This window comes from Protopterus annectens, chromosome 10.part0 (assembly GCF_019279795.1).
Source record: "Protopterus annectens isolate FY-2018-M chromosome 10.part0, PAN1.0, whole genome shotgun sequence".
NCBI lineage: Eukaryota > Metazoa > Chordata > Ceratodontiformes > Protopteridae > Protopterus > Protopterus annectens.
The window spans coordinates 1,705,630,607-1,705,651,439 of NC_056744.1; the positions used below are offsets into that span (position 1 = coordinate 1,705,630,607).

At 40.1% G+C, this 20,833-nt stretch overlaps 1 protein-coding gene and 2 long non-coding RNA genes across 3 annotated transcripts in view; 1 reads left to right on the top strand and 2 right to left on the bottom strand.

The window, feature by feature from the left end:
• LOC122813940 overlaps window positions 1-312 on the bottom strand; it is a 293,904-nt gene extending 293,592 nt beyond the window's left edge. The window contains exon 1 of the long non-coding RNA XR_006366746.1: window positions 249-312. This is a non-coding gene — a long non-coding RNA (uncharacterized LOC122813940). The remainder of the gene's footprint in view (window positions 1-248) is intronic.
• The window catches only part of LOC122813936 (zinc finger protein 614-like), a 980,134-nt gene extending 960,105 nt beyond the window's left edge, over window positions 1-20,029 (top strand). The window contains exon 5 of the mRNA XM_044086481.1: window positions 19,070-20,029. Within this exon, the coding sequence (XP_043942416.1) occupies window positions 19,070-19,680 (611 nt within the window). The 3' untranslated portion in view covers window positions 19,681-20,029. The remainder of the gene's footprint in view (window positions 1-19,069) is intronic.
• Window positions 4,969-5,332, bottom strand: LOC122813939. The gene is made up of 2 exons (XR_006366745.1): window positions 5,137-5,332; window positions 4,969-5,061 (listed from the first exon to the last, which is right to left on the bottom strand). It is a non-coding gene; the product is annotated as an uncharacterized LOC122813939 (long non-coding RNA).
• Window positions 20,030-20,833: the final 804 nt, after the last annotated feature.

Sequence of the window (20,833 nt, forward strand, 5' to 3'; positions counted from 1 at the left end):
CCGGCTCATACATGGTCTTTTTCCCCGATGAATACTGAAATGGCTAAAAACTTTTTTTAAGGAAATAATTAGGTTTCCCTTTATTTCATTTTTTTCCCTACCCCCCTTTTTTTTTCCCTTTTTTTTTGGGGACATGGTCCCTTTACCTTTTCTCCTTTTAATTTGGGAACCCCCCCCCCTTTTTTTTTTTTTTTGGGGGAACCCCCCCCCCTTTTTTTTTTTTTTTTGGGGACATGGTCCTCCTGTACCTTTTCTCCTATTATTTACCAGTGGGGACATGGTCCTCCTTTACCTTTTCTCCTATTATTTACCAGGGGGACATGGTCCTCCTTTACCTTTTCTCCTCTTATTTACCCGTGGGGACATGGTCCTCCTTTACCTTTTCTCCTATTATTTACCAGTGGGGACATGGTCCTCCTTTACCTTTTCTCCTATTATTTACCAGTGGGGACATGGTCCTCCTTTACCTTTTCTCCTATTATTTACCAGTGGGGACATGGTCCTCCTTTACCTTTCCTCCTATTATTTACCAGTGGGGACATGGTCCTCCTTTACCTTTTCTCCTATTACTTACCAGTAGGCACATGGTCCACCTTTAATTACCCGTGGGGACATGGTCCTCCTTTACCTTTTCTCTTATTATTTACCAGTGGGGACATGGTCCTCCTTTACCTTTTCTCCTATTATTTACCAGTGGGGACATGGTCCTCCTTTACCTTTTCTCCTATTATTTACCAGTGGGGACATGGTCCTCCTTTACCTTTTCTCCTATTATTTACCAGTGGGGACATGGTCCTCCTTTATCTTTTCTCCTATTATTTACCAGTGGGGACATGGGCCTCCTTTACCTTTTCTCGGATTATTTACCAGTGGGGACATGGTCCTCCTTTACCGTTTTTCCTATTATTTACCAGTGGGGACATGGTCCTCCTTTACCTTTTCTCCTATTATTTACCAGTGGGGACATGGTCCTCCTTTACCTTTTCTCCTATTATTTACCAGTGGGGACATGGTCCTCCTTTACCTTTTCTCCTATTATTTACCAGTGGGGACATGGTCCTCCTGTACCTTTTCTCCTATTATTTACCAGTGGGGACATGGTCCTCCTTTACCTTTCTCCTATTATTTACCAGTGGGGACATGGTCCTCCTTTACCTTTTCTCCTATTATTTACCAGTGGGGACATGGTCCTCCTTTACCTTTTCTCCTATTATTTACCAGTGGGGACATGGTCCTTTACCTTTTCTCCTATTATTTACCAGTGGGGACATGGTCCTCCTTTACCTTTTCTCCTATTATTTACCAGTGGGGACATGGTCCTCCTTTACCTTTTCTCCTATTATTTACCAGTGGGGACATGGTCCTCCTTTACCTTTTCTCCTATTATTTACCAGTGGGGACATGGTCCTCCTTTACCTTTTCTCCTATTATTTACCAGTGGGGACATGGTCCTCCTTTACCTTTTCTCCTATTATTTACCAGTGGGGACATGGTCCTCCTTTACCTTTTCTCCTATTATTTACCAGTGGGGACATGGTCCTCCTTTACCTTTTCTCCTATTATTTACCAGTGGGGACATGGTCCTCCTTTACCTTTTCTCCTATTATTTACCAGTGGGGACATGGTCCTCCTTTACCTTTTCTCCTATTATTTACCAGTGGGGACATGGTCCTCCTTTACCTTTTCTCCTATTATTTACCAGTGGGGACATGGTCCTCCTTTACCATTTCTCCTATTATTTATCAGTGGGGACATGGTCCTGCTTTTCCTTTTCCTCGTATTATTTACCAGTGGGGACATGGTCCTCCTTTACCGTTTTTCCTATTATTTACCAGTGGGGACATGGTCTTCCTTTACCTTTTTCTCTTATTATTTACCAGTGGGGACATGTTCCTCCTTTACCTTTTCTCCTATTATTTACCAGTGGGGACATGGTCCTCCTTTACCTTTTCTCCTATTATTTACCAGTGGGGACATGGTCCTCCTTTACCTTTTCTCCTGTTATTTACCAGTGGGGACATGGTCCTCCTTTACCTTTTCTCCTATTATTTACCAGTGGGGACATGGTCCTCCTTTACCTTTTCTCCTATTATTTACCAGTGGGGACATGGTCCTCCTTTACCTTTTCTCCTATTATTTACCAGTGGGGACATGGTCCTCCTTTACCTTTTCTCCTATTATTTACCAGTGGGGACATGGTCCTCCTTTACCTTTTCTCCTATTATTTACCAGTGGGGACATGGTCCTCCTTTACCTTTTCTCCTATTATTTACCAGTGTTGACATGGTCCTACTTTACCTTTTCCCGTATTATTTATCAGTGCGGACATGGTCCTCCTTTACTTTTTCTATTATTTACCAGTGGGGACATGGTCCTCCTTTACATTTTCTCCTATTATTTACCAGTGCGGACATGGTCCTTTACTTTTTCTCCTATTATTTACTGGTGGGGACATGGTCCTCCTTTACCTTTTCTCCTATTATTTACCAGTGGGGACATGGTCCTCCTTTACCTTTTCTCCTATTATTTACCAGTGGGGACATGGTCCTCCTTTACCTTTTCTCCTATTATTTACCAGTGGGGACATGGTCCTCCTTTACCTTTTCTCCTATTATTTACCAGTGGGGACATGGTCCTCCTTTACCTTTTCTCCTATTATTTACCAGTGGGGACATGGTCCTCCTTTACCTTTCCTCCTATTATTTACCAGTGGGGACATGGTCCTCCTTTACCTTTTCTCCTATTATTTACCAGTGGGGACATGGTCCTCCTTTACCTTTTCTCCTATTATTTACCAGTGGGGACATGGTCCTCCTTTACCTTTTCTCCTATTATTTACCAGTGGGGACATGGTCCTCCTTTACCTTTTCTCCTATTATTTACCAGTGGGGACATGGTCCTCCTTTACCTTTTCTCCTATTATTTACCAGTGGGGACATGGTCCTCCTTTACCTTTTCTCCTATTATTTACCAGTGGGGACATGGTCCTCCTTTACCTTTTCTCCTATTATTTACCAGTGGGGACATGGTCCTCCTTTACCTTTTCTCCTATTATTTACCAGTGGGGACATGGTCCTCCTTTACCTTTTCTCCTATTATTTACCAGTGGGGACATGGTCCTCCTTTACCTTTTCTCCTATTATTTACCAGTGGGGACATGGTCCTCCTTTACCTTTTCTCCTATTATTTACCAGTGGGGACATGGTCCTCCTTTACCTTTTCTCCTATTATTTACCAGTGGGGACATGGTCCTCCTTTACCTTTTCTCCTATTATTTACCAGTGGGGACATGGTCCTCCTTTACCTTTTCTCCTATTATTTACCAGTGGGGACATGGTCCTCCTTTACCTTTTCTCCTATTATTTACCAGTGGGGACATGGTCCTCCTTTACCTTTTCTCCTGTTATTTACCAGTGGGGACATGGTCCTCCTTTACCTTTTCTCCTATTATTTACCAGTGGGGACATGGTCCTCCTTTACCTTTTCTCCTATTATTTACCAGTGGGGACATGGTCCTCCTTTACCTTTTCTCCTATTATTTACCAGTGGGGACATGGTCCTCCTTTACCTTTTCTCCTATTATTTACCAGTGGGGACATGGTCCTCCTTTACCTTTTCTCCTATTATTTACCAGTGGGGACATGGTCCTCCTTTACCTTTTCTCCTGTTATTTACCAGTGGGGACATGGTCCTCCTTTACCTTTTCTCCTGTTATTTACCAGTGGGGACATGGTCCTCCTTTACCTTTTCTCCTGTTATTTACCAGTGGGGACATGGTCCTCCTTTACCTTTTCTCCTATTATTTACCAGTGGGGACATGGTCCTCCTTTACCTTTTCTCCTATTATTTACCAGTGGGGACATGGTCCTCCTTTACCTTTTCTCCTATTATTTACCAGTGGGGACATGGTCCTCCTTTACCTTTTCTCCTATTATTTACCAGTGGGGACATGGTCCTCCTTTACCTTTTCTCCTATTATTTACTGGTGGGGACATGGTCCTACTTTACCTTTTCTCCTATTATTTGCCAGTGGGGACATGGTCCTCCTTTACCTTTTCTCGTATTATTTACCAGTGCGGACATGGTCCTCCTTTACCTTTTCTCCTATTATTTACCAGTGGGGACATGGTCCTCCTTTACATTTTCTCCTATTATTTACCAGTGCGGACATGGTCCTCCTTTACCTTTCCTCCTGTTATTTACGAGTGGGGACATGGACGTCCTTTACCTTTCCTCCTATTAGTTACCAGTGGGGACATGGTCCTGCTTTACGTTTTCTGTTAGTTACCAGTGGGGACATAGTCCTCCTTTACCTTTTCTCCTTTTATTTACCAGTGGGGACATGGTCCTCCTTTACCTTTTCTCCTTTTATTTACCAGTGGGGACATGGTCCTCTCTTACCTTGTCTCCTGTTATTTACCAGTGGGGACAAGGTCCTCCTTTACCTTTTCTCCTATTATTTACCAGTGGGGACATGGTCCTCCTTTACCTTTTCTCCTATTATTTACCAGTGGAGACATAGTCCTCTTTTACCTTTTCTCCTATTATTTACCAGTGGGGACATAGTCCTCTTTTACCTTTTCTCCTATTATTTACCAGTGGGGACATGGTCCTCCTTTACCTTTTCTCCTATTATTTACCAGTGGGGACATGGTCCTCCTTTACCTTTTCTCCTATTATTTACCCATGGGGACATGGTCCTCCTTTACCTTTTCTCCTATTATTTACCAGTAGGGACATGGTCCTCCTTTACCTTTTCTCCTATTATTTACCAGTGGGGACATGGTCCTCCTTTACCTTTTCTCCTATTATTTACCAGTGGAGACATAGTCCTCTTTTACCTTTTCTCCTATTATTTACCAGTGGGGACATGGTCCTCCTTTACCTTTTCTCCTATTATTTACCAGTGGGGTTATAGTCATCCTTTACCTTTTCTCCTTTTATTTACCCATGGGGACATGGTCCTCCTTTACCTTTTCTCCTATTATTTACCAGTAGGGACATGGTCCTCCTTTACCTTTTCTCCTATTATTTACCAGTGGGGACATGGTCCTCCTTTACCTTTTCTCCTATTATTTATTAGTGGGGACATGTTTTCTCCTATTATTTACCAGTGGGGACATGGTCCTCCTTTACCTTTTCTCCTATTATTTACCAGTGGGGACATGGTCCTCCTTTACCTTTTCTCCTATTATTTACCAGTGGGGACATGGTCGTCCTTTACCTTTTCTCCTATTATTTACCAGTGGGGACATGGTCGTCCTGTACCTTTTCTCCTGTTATTTACTAGTGGGGACATGGTCCTCCTTTACCTTTTCTCCTCTTATTTACCAGTGGGGATATAGTCCTCCTTTACCTTTTCTCCTTTAATTTACCAGTGGGGACATGGTCGTCCTGTACCTTTTCTCCTGTTATTTACCAGTGGGGACTTGCTCCTTATTCCATTTAAAGACAGACAGCAGACACATGCCTCTTAGGCATCCTCTGATCTGGTCTTACATGTGGGTCTGAAAAGTCTTTTTACTATCCTCTTCTTGCTTAACACGGGTACTGCTGTGTGCGGCAGTGCATTCTGAAGTGGGTATGTGCAGACGTCACTTTTATAGCCTACGTTAGTCGATGTTTCTGACATCAGACGCCGCACGTATGGCTATTCTCAAGACTTTGCTATACTGGCCAGATGTCCGGTGCTGCAGGCAGTAACCTGCCTACTATTATAAATACTGCAATATGGAAGAGGACACCTATGGTTATGGTAAGATCTTACACAAGTTTTCTTTATTTCAATATTCCTGTGTCACAGGTGTAAGTGTAGGGCTGCCATACACCTGGCCCTGGGTTATACTCTTGTTCCATTTCACATTATATTAAATATGACTTATAACATTCTATACGTAATTATAAATAGTGAAGCTGATATGGATTATATGTATAAGCGATAAGACACCCTTGCTGTGTTTTGAAGGTTCAGATGAACGATTGAGGGTATACTGTCTAATATGTTTCTGTAGGTATAATTCTTCTCTCTGGACTTGGGTGGCCTTCACACTTAAATAAGACAAATACACAACTGAATGTGTATACAAGGACCTTGTCAGGTCACTCATATACATGGTTAACACCTCAGTTTGTCATCTGTATTTATGAATGATTCATAACTGTGGCTGAGAAGCACTTCATCTGTGGCAAAGGTGGAAAATCACTACTGTGGAAGAAAATGCTTTGTCCCTTATGCATAGGTTTGAATCCAACACTGTAAAAATCTATTTTAACAGTGTATAAAACCAAACAAACGTGTGTCAGGTCACGATAGTCATGTCCCCAATGCATGAAAGCAAAGCTAAATCTCCTAACAGTTGCAGCTATAAACACCCCTCAAGCTAACATCACATGTCAAATTAACCTTCCAAGTTCAAAACTTCCTTTCCCCCCTGCTGGGCACTTTTGCTTTCCACTCAACATTGTGCAGGCATGGCTGGCATCATTGGTCAGGTTTGTGCACTTCCAGTAAACATGATAACAGGAATTGGTGGGAAATCATTATTTGCTATTGATATTGCCCTTGGATTAGACATGTTTGGTGTTAGAGGAGAAGGTACCCAGTTTAGGGCACAGAGGTGGTTTGTTCAGGAATCCAGAGTATTTCTTGGACTCCTGGTAAAGCGCCACAACCAAAGATATCTGCAGGGGGAATATTCTGGCTCCCAGTTACAAGTCTGATGCTTGGAATATTCTGGCCAAGGCTGTATCCAGTGCGACTGGCAACCCATGCACTGTTGAACAATGTAGGCACCACTTCAACCTAAAAATGTGCAAGAGGGTTACACTCAACCAGTGGTTGGGTGACATTCAAACTGTCGACATCCCGCAATTGTTTAAGTATGCAAATAGACAATTTATAATACATAGCTAAATGTAGGCAAGACTGGTATGCATAATGCTCTTCTGTTATTTCCTTCTCACAGCTAATCCTGAAATAGTGGCGAGTAGGTAGGTTCATCCTGATCATCTGGAGAGACTGAGGGAAACAAGTGGTATGTATGCAGCACAAGAGAAGTATTATTGTAGGTTTTAAAGTTTGAAAAAATGTTTTTGTTTTCTGTGAAGTAGTAGCAAAGTAAGTATGCATATCCTAACTCTAAAATCAACTATGCATGCATAAGTCTGTAGCACAAACCAACTTTAGGAGTCAAGTGTAACACTGTAGTCCGAGGTTGTGGGTTAAAATACTGCAAGTAGCAACTATACAATACTGCAATTCTTTAATAATATTATATTAATAAAAGTGACACAAATGCCCTGCTATTAATTGTAATCTCTACAATTAGACTAAGTAAATCTGCAATATATGCACATTGCAGGGATTATTTGAGCAGTCTATAATTATAGTTTGTAGTTGTTGGGAAGTGTACTTTAAATGTAATACTTCAGATAAAATAGTTGTATTACTGTGATAATGCATTATGTGTCACATGTGATGGTACTAATTTTATCTCTTTTTTTCTCTCTTACCCCAACCCTTATCTTTTTTTTTTCTATTATGTGTTGTCAAAATGTCTCCATGTTATCCATCTGTAACAAATAACTAAATGCTTCACAACACAACAATGTAGGCCAGCCCCAGTAGGGTCACCCTGTCCCAGCTTTACCGGCTCCAGCATCGATGTGCAGCACATCTGGAACCCAACCTGGCAGTAATGTCTGTGATGCCCCTTACTGCCTGTCCACTCAGGTAGCACTACTCTGTCAGCTGGTGTTGTGATACCCTCCAGTATCTTGCATGTGCAGACACTTTGCCAACCATCACACAAACTCATTGCTCAGTGATATGCTATGCAAAGTGGACAACAGCATGTATTACTTTTGTTTGCTGTCCATTTAGTGGGTGTTCATGACATGAAACTGCATGTGGAAACAGAAAAAAATAAAGGCCCTATCTAACAAAATGTATCATTTACAATGCAGCCGTCTGTTACCTCCTCTTATGCAATACAACACTGGTCTCACAATACTTGTTAACATATTTTATCAACTAAACTACATAACTTAATAGGTTTTGTGGTTTATCCCATGCACATCTTTAAAATGACAATACACATTTGGATTTTCTGATACTTATAGTAATGTGGACACCTGTTTGCATATAATTTGAAAAGCTTGTCTCTTGAAGTGTACCTGCACATTGGAATGCAACTGCCAAATACTATACATTGCACACGCATCAATCAAGTAACATGCAGAACTTAAAATATCTTTATAGTTGAACATGGTTAGCTATCCATTTCATGCAGGCCTCTCAACATCTTCTCTCCAACATCCAGAGTTGATGTCATCCACTATAAGTTGTCCTGCAGCCTTGTAAAAATCAGACTTGTGCCATGGCTCTTGCGTAAAGTACTGAGTTCAGTAGTCAGTGTACCTAGATAGGTAGGGGTCCTCTTCTCACTGCAGTCAACTGGGAGATGTGGGTGTTTGTGTGTGCAAGTGCAGGTGTGTGTGTGCATGTGCACTTGTGCGTGTTTATTTAGTCAGAGGAGCATAAGTGTGTATCCTAATTACCACTCCAATCTTGTGGATTGCCAATAGGTTGACACTTGCACATGCTTACACATCCATTTCATGTAGGCATCCCAACATCTTCTTTCCAACATCCAGTGCTGATGTCATCCACAGTAAGTTATACTGCAGCCTTGTAAAAGTCAGTCTTATGCCATGGTGCTTGAGTAAAGTACTGAGTTCTGTAGTCTTTGTACTTGGGTAAGGGTTCTGTTCTCACTGCAGTCAACTGGGGTGTGTGTGTGTTTGTGCACTTGCTTGACATTATTGCTTGACATTATAGAGAGTATTTCCCACTAGCTTGTGGGACACTGCTATTACCATCTTCCTCTCACCAGACTCAGCTGATGCCATCAGCTATAGCTGATTTGTGGATGTGCAGTATTCCCATCAGAGCAGGATCAGAGACTGGCCTGTAGGCCAGGCGCAAGTCACCTCATCTGATACGGTACAGATTGCAGTGACAGGACTTTCAATCTATCCACATACAACATCACATGATTTGCAGACCCTGTACTTTCTTGGTGAAAAACCACTGTGGTCTCTTCAGCTGCTGTAGGTATCTGGTGAGGTACATGCAAAAGGGAGCATTATACTGTATTATTGTTATATCATCCTCAGATCTGGATATGATGCCCTGACTAATGAAATACATGATGTAACCTTTTCATACCATCATGGACACTTGGTGGTCGAAGTTCAGTTTGCTATCTACATGTGTTCTATGGTCTTGCACCACTGGATTTCATCAATAGGGGGAGAGTGTTGTTAGTGTTGTAATTATCAGGGAATTCCACTTTGCAGAAGGGCAAAATAATGACAAATGTTACATTTATTTGTAGACACTGTGGCTTTGGCATGAATCATTTATCTGTTAGCCTCTCCTGTAGTATGTTAACATCCTCGGTGGACTCAGTGATTGCACCAACTATGCTAAATCAGCAAGCTTGGTAAGCCCAAGACCATATAGTGTAGCCTGGACTGTCGAGAAATAGATTTCAAACAGTAAAGGACCCAGCACAGGTCCTTGGGATATGCCAATGGTGACAGTTCTACTGGTAGAGGTTGAGTCACTAACTTTCACAGTATGTGTTTTGTTGGTGAGCCATTTGGTTCACTATCTAGTGATGAAAGGAATAATCCCAGCTGGGAGATTTTCTCAATCAGAAGCAGAAGAAAAACTGGATAACGCTGGTAAAACAAACTGTGGTATTACTAGAGGACATTTCTTAAGAATAAGTAGATTAAATGCATCCACATTTTTATACTTACACAAGACAATGAGCTAAAAAATTATTTTGTAGAAAGAAGTTATAATGCAGTGTATTTGGAAAGGGAGATTAATAATATATTACAGTTAAGAACATCTACAGCTCAACCTTATTTCTGCATAGATAATATTGAACAAAAAAATTACATGCAAATATCCAATAGGAGTGAAGATAAAATATATTATGTTACAACTTTTAATAGAAAAACATCTGGTATAAGAAAAATTATTAGTGATAATGGATGTATTTTAGCATGCTTACCAGAGCCACACTCCATTATTGGTCAAACACCTAGTTTTTCATATAGGAATTCAGCGAGTTTGAAACAAAAACTATGTTATAAAGAAAAATTAAATGTTAATTCAAACTGTACCTTGCCATAATTTTTGTTGTTGTGATGTCATAAATAAGAATAATACTTTTGTACATCCAGTAAGTGGAAAATATACAAGTTTAATTGTTTTGCTACATGCAGTATTATGCATGTAGTTTATCTTGTCACTTGCAAATCATGCACAGCTTTCTATATAGGGAAGTCTGTCAGGCGCCTTACGGATAGGATTATTGAACATAGGTCAGATACACAAAGAAACAATACCACTAATTCGTTAGCCAAGCATACAAATGAATGTGGCAGTGGCCACGTATTTGTTTTTATGGTGACAGATAAGGTGGTTGTAAGTATAAGAAAGGGTGATGTTAATAACAAGTTAAAAATAAAGGAATATGAATGGATTCGAAGAATGAATGCTGATATTTGACCAGGTATTAATCAGACTGTGTCATTGAAACCAATATTAAAGCACAAACAGATGTGCTTGCAATAGTTGTGTTTTACTTTAAGGTTTTAATTGGTTAATTGATTAATTTTTGGGATGTGTGTTATTAGTATTTAAGTGAACTATTTTTTCTTCTGTTATACACTGATGAAGGTTTTTTTTACCTGAAAGCTTCGTCTTATAATAAACAGTTTGTTTATCAGAGTTTCTCAATGATAGTTGACTGGGAAATTGTGTCCAAACCCTAGGCCAGATCAAGATAGGTAGTATACACTGTCTTACCTTTATCGAGGCCTATCACACAGAATCAATGGGCTGTGACAACATCACAAATAGTCTATAGCATGATTCCGAACATAAACCTACCTGACACGGTTGCATACATACTTCAACACACCCTTCAAGCAGCCTACGTTTCCGTTGAAGGGTGTGCATTGGGTTACATCATTTTGTCGAAAAACCTAGTTGTCAAATAAGCTTTTGTCAAACCCTATCCTTTGAAACCTTAATCCATCAAATGTTCTTTTAAGCAAAATTTTTCCCAGGGGGAAAACAGTTGGCCAACCAAATCAGCATCACAAAATTTAAATCCCACCCAGGTGGAGGGCTGCACCCAACACTCCCTCCATTGTGGGGAACCGTGCTCCCACACCCATAACTAAATATACCAACTCCTGAGATCGCACTACAGTGGGGAAAAAGGGCCCACAGCTGGTTATTCCCTGGGAATTTTTTGATTAAATAAACATTCAGTGGATTAAGATTTCAATGGATGGGTTCAATAAAAATGTATTTAACGATTAGGTTTGTTGACAGTGATCTAGACCTGCATCCAACTGAGTGGGGGGGGGGGGGCAGCACCTGATGCATGCATGTGTGATGCATCCTGACTCTCCTCATCTTTGAGGCAGACAAACAAGTCTTCATGGACCCTTTCTGAATGGACACTAGTAATATCCCCGTTGTGAGCAACAGACGTGTGAGTTGTTAATGCTATATCCATTTCTGTTTCATCTGTTAGATATCCTCAGAGGTCATCAAGGGCATGCATGATGACCACACTACTTATGGAACTTGACCAGGCCAGGGCATTTGACACAAGTCCATAATGAGGTATTCACTCAGCACTGTCAAATGTGGACATAAATACCTATGCCATCGAGTGGGTAGACCACTGGATCACATACATGGCATCTAAACATGTTGAAATGTGTGAAGTGACGTATATCTTGGGTCCACTGATCAGGTCCATTCATCAGGGCTGTCTGCTGGGCCTTTTCATGTCCATTATTTCAGTCACAGATGTCAAGAATGACATACACATCCTGTGTCCAAACATCTGTATGGAGGACTGCAGATTGTGGGTAATCGTTGACTCTGACTGTAATATTAGTATAATACAGACAGTATCAACGCACACCAAAGCTTGGTGCCACAGCCATGACAACACATTAGATGCAACAAAAACATGTGGAGATTTGTTATATTATGAAAACAATCCAAGCTGTTATGTGACCTGTGTCCTGGGGTAGACGGTATGTGGAACATCCACCAGCATGTGGCCACAGTGGTGACAACTCCCGTGTATGTAACGTAACTTCTGAGTATGTGCAGGACATCCACATCAAAGGCCATACCTCTATAAGTCACAGCCTTCATCACACCAATAATGGAGTACAATGCACCCTTCTTCATGTACCTCCAGACACATCCCCCAGTGATGTGTAACTGAAGTGTGCTACCTCTGAGCTGCCACACATCTTCTTGGCCATACCTAGGTATTCTTTTTCTTACATAAACATTACTGTCTGATGGTGCCGAAGTCCCACAAGGTGTTATACCAGATGCATGTGTGATACCTGTTCCAGTGCTGCACACAGTGCAAACATAGCTGTTTGACAACATTGATGGCATGGGTTACATTCATGATAGTGTGGATTGTGCCATATGTAGCTGTCCTGCACACAAGTCAACTAGCCTGTATTGATCATAATGTGAGATACTTTTCCGTTATCGGGGCAACACTTACAAATGAGCACTTTCCGTTTAACGCGTCACTGCTTATCTTTTCGCAAGTAATCCCCATCTGATGTTAGCTGTACAAACAACGTATGTTAGAACTTCCAAGACTCATTTCATTACAGAAAATGGCTTATTTACAATATTTTCAAGGTACCACATACATTGCAGTGTTTTTACTAATGTCATAGTGGTTACGAAGCACCCTGATGTGTGTACTTTAACTCATTGTTATTCAAATGACAGAGTAGTCAGAAGCTTAGTGATTAGAAGTTTTGTGTGGTACTCGTTGAAATTGCATGTCACTATTAACAGGAAAAGATCAGGGCAACACTTAAATGAGTGCTTGGAATCTTACCAGGTGGTTGCAGTCATCTCCTAGGTGCTGCTGCAGTGGGCCCCACACACACTTACTTCCCAGTCAATGATAATTATTAAATGTGATCCCTAAAGTAAAAGTACCCTGATGTGTGTAGTTTAAGGAAAATGTTCGTAACCACTACGACATTAGTAAAATCAGCACTGCAACGTAGGTGTTACCTTCCAAATATTGTACATAAGCTATTTTATGTAAGGAAAGGAGTAGCCATTAAGGATCACATGTAATAATTACCAGTGACTGAAAAGTGTGTGTGTGTGTGTGTGTGTGTGTGTGTGTGTGTGTGTGTGTTCCACTTCAATAGCAGCTGTAAAATCACTGCGAGCACCTAGTAAGATTCCAAACACGTGTGTGTGTGTGTGTGTGTGTGTGTGTTCCACTTCAATAGCAGCTGTAAAATCACTGCGAGCACCTAGTAAGATTCCAAACACTTATTTGTGAGTATTGCCCCGATAACAGAAAAGTACCTAATGTCACATACAGATATAGCATTGTCCCTCCTAACACCTCCGGCAGATGTTAGTGTCAGGAAGGTGTGCTTGATTGCCCTCGTAGATTGCTGACATGTCACAATAGATAGTTGTACAAGTGTGTTCATCCAGAACTATTTATGATCACTCAAAATCACATATGTTGTGTCAGAGACATGGGATTAATGGTGGTGGTATTCTAATATTGTCCATGACTGTTTGGGTTTAATTTACTATTGTTCATGAGCCTGTAACTGTGTCACACTTGCTGGAAACCTCTGCTGACATTACAGTCATATTCAGCCAAATCAGTCTGCACAGCTTTGCAGTATGCACCAAGCCCCGATTGTATATAACATCCCTGATAGATGTCCTCTCCATTGTTCATGTCAGGGTGCTTAGTGCTTATATCACAAAGACATCCTCTCCATTTTTGTATCCCATTCTCTGACAGTCGCATAATATACATTTTCATTGGGCAGTCTGTACTGTACCATGTCGATATGTGATTAGGGTTCCTGCTACAATTGTCTTCCATTTACATACCTTCATCTGCTCTACATTATGATATTTCACCTGTCCTCTTTCCCTGTGTTCATTCCTATAATTCATCTGTGTGTTCCTATTCAGTACACACACAGACTTCCTCTGACTCTTTTACATGGCAGTCCATGTACCTTTACAGATCATTTACACAACCTCTGTACAGCATGCCTGGAATGGGATTCCACAGTAGTCTGTACTGTATACACTATCCTATACTGTGTTTCTGCCATATACATTGCTGTAGTAATCAGTGTAGCATTCTGTGCAGTCCACTAAGCTAGTTTGCTCTAAGTTTAAGTGTGATCTCTGTTGCATTACATTGTTTCCTGGCCAGCAACATGTTTACAGTCATGAAACTGGGATCGCTTTATGTTTAAACATGGTGCACAGCATAAATATGTGGTCACACAGATATAACCTCTATTTATGAAGATGGTTTGCCAACTGGCTCACTGACAGAACTCACACTGTGAAAGTAGCAGACTCCAAATCAGACTTCAGACCAGTGACAAGTGGAGTACCACAGGGTTAAGTCCTGGGTCCTCTCCTGTTTGGTATCTACTTCTCTGAAGTACAGGCTAACACAGTGGCTGACAAAGTTCGCAGATGACTGCAAACAAGGAGCCATAATCAAAACTCCTAATGATGTGGACATCCTACAAAAGGACCTCACTGAGACAGATGCCTGGTGTCAAAGCCATGGCCTCAAACTCAATGCCAAAAAGTGCATTGTCATCCCCTTTGGTAAAAATTCTGTACCCATGAACTTCCACATAGGTGGCAGTCTACTTAACACTGAAAGTGTGATAAGAGACCTTGGGACACAGATGGACAGTAGTCTCTCCTTTGATAATCACATCACCACAGTAGTTAGGAAATCCTCCTATGTGGCACTCCTCATCCCAAAATGTTTCTCATCCAGGAAAAGAGAGGTCATTGTTCCCCTCTACTCATCACTCATTAGACCCATTGTTGAGTACATCACCCCTTTTAGTATGTACATCACAAGACATCTACAACAACTGGAAAAGCTGCAGAAATACCTCACAAAGAGGACTACCAGCCTCAAACAGATGCTCTACGCAGACCATCTAAAAAAAAACTCCAGCTTTACTCCATCACATATTGCCTACTCCGAGGCAATCTCTACCTAACATACAAAGCTATGTCAAACCCACAGCTGTTGGACATGTTCCACTTAAAGAAATCCCAGTATCTCCGAGCTACACGCTTTAGGGACATAAACCTTGTCACCAAAATAAACAGAACATGCTGGAGGGATAGATTCCTGTCCCAGACACTTCCCATACTCTGGAACAAACTACCTATCTATATCAAACAAAGCTCCTCATTAGCACTCTTCAAGAAAAATCTTGATTGGATATGAAGTAGGAAATTCATCCCAGGGATCACTTCTGTGGCTCTGCTCGACAGGGGCACAGGAAAATAATTTTCTTGGGTGGTGAAAGCTAGTGTACCTTTTTGGCTAGGCTTATATAGGCCCTAGGGCCAATAGCCTAGTACCTACCTATGAGCCTGTATATAATCACTGTTGCTGCTAACCTCGCAAACACGTAAACTCCAGGAAGGTTTTGTATGAAGCTTACACACAGCTTTTTGAATTCCACTGTAGAGCTTATGTTGAACTTATCTGTTTAGGGTGTTTCAGTTGGGGGGAGGGGGTTACTGTAGTGTTAAAAGTGTCTTTTACTGATATTGATAGTAGGTGCATGTAGAGCAATAAAAAGAATGAAGCTAAACGGGCCTTTGAAATCGCATGCAAGAAGTCTGCCAGCAATGGGAATAAATCTAGCAATGTTAAAAAATTTTTTACAGAATGTGGCAATTCTGCAGCATAAATCTTGGCCAAAGGGCCAAACAATTGTATGACCTCACAGTACCTGTGGCTCATGATGTTAGTTAGCAGTCAACAAACATTCAAAAGACAGCAAATGTCTAAATGAATAGTCTTACAACTTTCCTGTATTTCTGAATGCCTTTTTTCATTAATAATACAGATAACATTAAGGAAACATTTAATTAGGTTGTCATGTCCCCTTGTTTGCAAACTGTTACCCTTTCATTTTCTTTACCCTTTTATAAATAGTATTAGAAGCATCAATGGTGTTTGTCAGTAAAGCTCATTTTTAAATAGAAGTTATGCCTGTGTGGCCACTTTTATCACCTTCATCATGTGTGACATTAGTACTATGTGAGATGTGTTCACCTATGTCACTCTCTGCAGTCAGAACATTATGCATGTCAGTCTTCACCTCATATATTTCTGCAGTACATAATGGATCTAAAGTACTAACAGGTCAAGGGTGTTGCTCTTATGACAGTTTAATATAATGGTAGTCAAACTGAAAATGCTGTTTTCCTGCATTTTTATACTGTTTCACGGTTATGAGTAATATAATCAAACTCCCTGCACTGAACACATTTTCTCTTAGGACATGTTTGTATTAAATCTTCATAAGAGCCACAATGAATGCAAGTCTTTGGTTGCCCTTGTAATGTACAAAGGCCCATGTAACCAGAGATATTAAGCACTCTAGGAATGTTCCCAAAACTGGGATTCAGACATTGTCAGTATTACCTAGGTTTCCCATGCACTTGTTCATATTCTCCTGATGTCATATATATATTTTTTATTTCCAAAGCAGAATGGCATATAAAAGTGAGACTGAATCTAAGCCAGCTCAGAGAATGGTATAATGAAGAAAAGATAGACCAAGACAGTTCTGTACACTGAAAGTCAGAATATACATGACAGATCCACAGCAACCACTAGAGTCTACCCGAAAGGGGTCAGTGTACAGGACGTTTTACAGGGTGCCACATGGTCCTCAGTACACATCTTTCTTAAGCACTACAGATTGGACATTATCTTTATTTGCTCATGCCTTATTGAAAGCATGCTGCCAGTCTGTCCTAAATAATTATAGCATAAGCTTTGACAAACGTCTTTGAAGTCATGACTGCTGCAGTGATCCACATGAAGAAAATCCAAAGATTTTATGATTGAATGTCACCTTTATGCCAGGTATGTACAGGGGTATGTTGGGTACATAAGGTGGCCTCAGCCTGGCCAAGGTGTGAGGGTGCTCATCTCTGAAATTCTGTCTGCATATCAGACCTTGGTCTGAGACAGAGTTCCCTGTTGTTGTGACCACACACAAATGTCCACTGTAAAGTTAAGGTAGTTATGCTATGGTACTTTCTCTGGTATGCCACTCAAGTGTCACACTTCATGAGGTATATTATTCATTTTTGCGCTCAAAAATCCTTTTGCAACAAGGCCATGGCAGTTTCAGGTGTTGCTGAATGAAATTTAGTAGTATAATCTTATATTAGTAACTGATATGCTGTAATCTGCTTATGTTAAAGACATTGTTGCACTTCATTGTGACCAGTCGTTACATTGTTGCACTCAATTTCAATGTGCTTTGTACTTCTATTCTTATTTGATCATGTGTCACACGTTTTGCCAGTTTATTTTTTGAAGTTTGGCAACTAGTGCTAATCCAAAAGTACCACTTGCAGCCTCCCAGGGAAGTGCAGAAAGTTACATTTAAATGCCCTACTGTAAATATGTATGCGTGAAAAGATTAAACAATATGCAACAAAATCTAGAATGTTTACATAGATATTTTTATACCAAGTATAGTTCAACAGAATTTTTCCTCAGGTAGACAGCAAATGGAGGTGTGACTGGGAAGAAGGAGGTACTTGTGAATGTATTTTCTGGGAGTCGGGTGAATTGAACTTTAAGGATTCCCGATGGGATGCACTGTCTTGAGGTGCTGGGTGGGCAGATTGGTGTGAAAAGGCAGATGATTTTTCTGAGTTACGATACCGAATTGGAATTGCCTAGAATTGGCAAGACCTTACTGCGTCTAATTATGGTGGCTGCCAACAAAGCAATTACCAGAAAATGGAAATCAAAATCTAAACCAGCTGTATTGGAAGTAGTTAATGCATTAAGAGAAATAAAACAACTGGAATTTAGATCTTTTGAAAAGGGTAGGAGCAAACTACATAGGAAAAAAATGGGAATCGTGGGAACAATACGTACAGGGGAGGAATGACGTTTAAAAGAAGACAAGACTTAAATAAGCTATTTAATGTTTGATTGAAAACTGCTTGGATAGATTATAAGTATAATGTATATTGTTTGCAACTGGGAGTATGTATGGTTTGTGATGTAAAATGCTTACAACTAGGATTGTGTCAGTGTACTTTGTTTTCATTTATGTAAATGTGTGATTGCTTGTGTTGTAAATGGTTTAATAAAGATGCTTCTTGTTTAAAAAAAGTGTGAAAGAAATTATGTAATGTTACTTAGGTTATATGTTATATAGCAATATATGTGAAGTATAATCTTTGTTAATAGAGTTTCACTACTTTTGTATAAATGTAAATTTGCATATGTCACAAGTGATAATTCAATAAAGATGTTAAAGTAAAAAAGATTAATCGGTGTTATAGGAGTCAGTTACAGTGCAGATATAGTATGACCTTAATAAATATTAGTAAGGAAAAGTAGAGATATGGCTGTATTTATGATTAATTGATCCGCGGTGGTGCAGCAGTAGTGTTGTTGCCTCACAGCAAGAGGTTCTCCCGTTCAATTCTCAGATAGTGTGCGGGGAGTGCCTTCTGTGTGGAGTCTGCATGTCCTCCCCACGGGTTGAGTGGCATTCTGAAAGACATGTGTGAATGGGCATGTCTTTGTTGAAGGTTGGGCGTCGAGCTGGCAACTCGGTACCTTGAAAATCTACTGCCAATCATTAGCGGACCGGAGTTCCGCTGTGGTGAACCCTAACCGGGAAAAGCCGAAAGACAACAACATGTTACATATTCAAAACTATTGATTTTTTGTTTTTCTTTTTATCGTGTTAATAGCAGCAGAGCATGTTAACTTTAAAAATGGAAAATATGTCCTGTTTATTTAAAATGGATAAAGCTGCATGCATGCTGTTGAGTAAAATGAATCACATGCATTTCATCACTAAGGTACAGTACTAATAATTAATCTGTTTGTAGGTAATGGGAGCAGAGAATGGAGCATTTTATGGAGTCCGCAGCCATCAATTGGAATATCTCTATTACGCTACCCTGTGGAGAACCTGCAGCACTCTGTTCAAACTCTGAAGGGCTCCGACAAGCATCCTGTTATACCTGTAGCACAGCTTCATACAGGATACACCTGCAACATGAACTCTGAATGTGAGCAAAGTTTGATACTACAGCCAATTCCATTAGTAGACCGGAGAGATCACAAAGAAAAGAAACCATATAAATGTCCTGAATGCAATAAGTGTTTCATATTAAAGACTAATCTAGTAGTACATGAAAGGACTCACACGGGGGAGAGACCATATAAATGTCCAAAATGCGCTAAGTGTTTCACAAGAAAGTATTATTTAGTATGCCATGAAATGATTCACACGGGGAAGAGACCATATAAATGTCGGGAATGCAATAAGTGTTTCATAGAAAAGCTTGGTCTAGTAAGACATGAAACTATTCATACGGGGGAGAGACCATATAAATGTCCTAAATGCAGCAAGTGTTTCAGACTAAAGGGTTATCTAGTACAACATGAAAAGATTCACACTGGGGAATTGGAAGACCGCCAAAAAAAGAGGAAGTAGATACATTTTGGAGAAGTATCTATGAATATCCTGTGGAACACAACAAAGAAGCAAAATGGATAGAAGAAGTAAAAGAAAGAATAAGCAGTTTAAAGATACAAGATATGAAATGGGATGAAGTAACAGCCAGAGAGATTGAAACAAAGTTAAGACAAGCTTTTAACTGGAAAACCTCAAGCCCAGATGCAGTACCCAACTTTTAGTTAAAAGTATTAACATCTTTGCACAAGGATTTAGCCATGAGTAAGAACTATTTTATATGTGCACAATGCTGTTACTTAAGAGTGAACCTACAAGCTACCTCAAACATTATAGACCAATAACCTGCTTTCTGACAATGCTGAATTGATGCCGACAGAGTTTATAGTCATTTAGAAGAAAACTCAAATATAGCAATAGAACAAAAGGGCAATAAAAGAAAGTCATTTGGAACAAAGGATCATTTGTTATTAAATAAAGTTTATAGTTGAGAACTATAAAAAGGGGAAGAATTTAAGTATGGCATGGATTGACTACAAAAAAAGCATTTGATAGTATCCCACATTTATGGATAAAAGAGTGCTTAACAATGTGTAAGATACACCCTACACTGATTGGTTGTGTTACCGTAACCATGAAACAATGGCAGACCACTTTGCAATTAAGCCACGATAATGGACAGATTATTATCCCAGGGATAAAAATTCAAAGGGGGATATTCCAGGGTGACTCCCTGTCACCATTGCTATTCTGCCTTGCCATTAACCCATTAAGCTGTTTACTTAACGGCTTAGGCCATGGCTACAATTTGACTTCAAGAAAACAACAAAATCTAAAGACTTTTTTGTCAGTGATTTAAAACCATGTAGCTCATCAAACGAGGAACTGAAAGCACAGCTGCTGGTTGTCAAAACTTTTTCAGATATTAGAATGTAATTTGGCCTTGATAAACATAAAAATCAACCTTTAAAGCTGGAAAACTGCAGCACCAGGAAAACATCAGTTTGGGACAAGAATGTGATATAAAAGAACTTGAGCAAGAGGGAGTGTATAAATACTTGGGAATTGAAGGATCAGCAGTAAAACATGAACAAATGCATATAAAACTTAGTAAGGAGTACTTTAGAAGACTTAATCCGGAAAACAGCGTTGACGTCCAGGAACAAAATCCAAC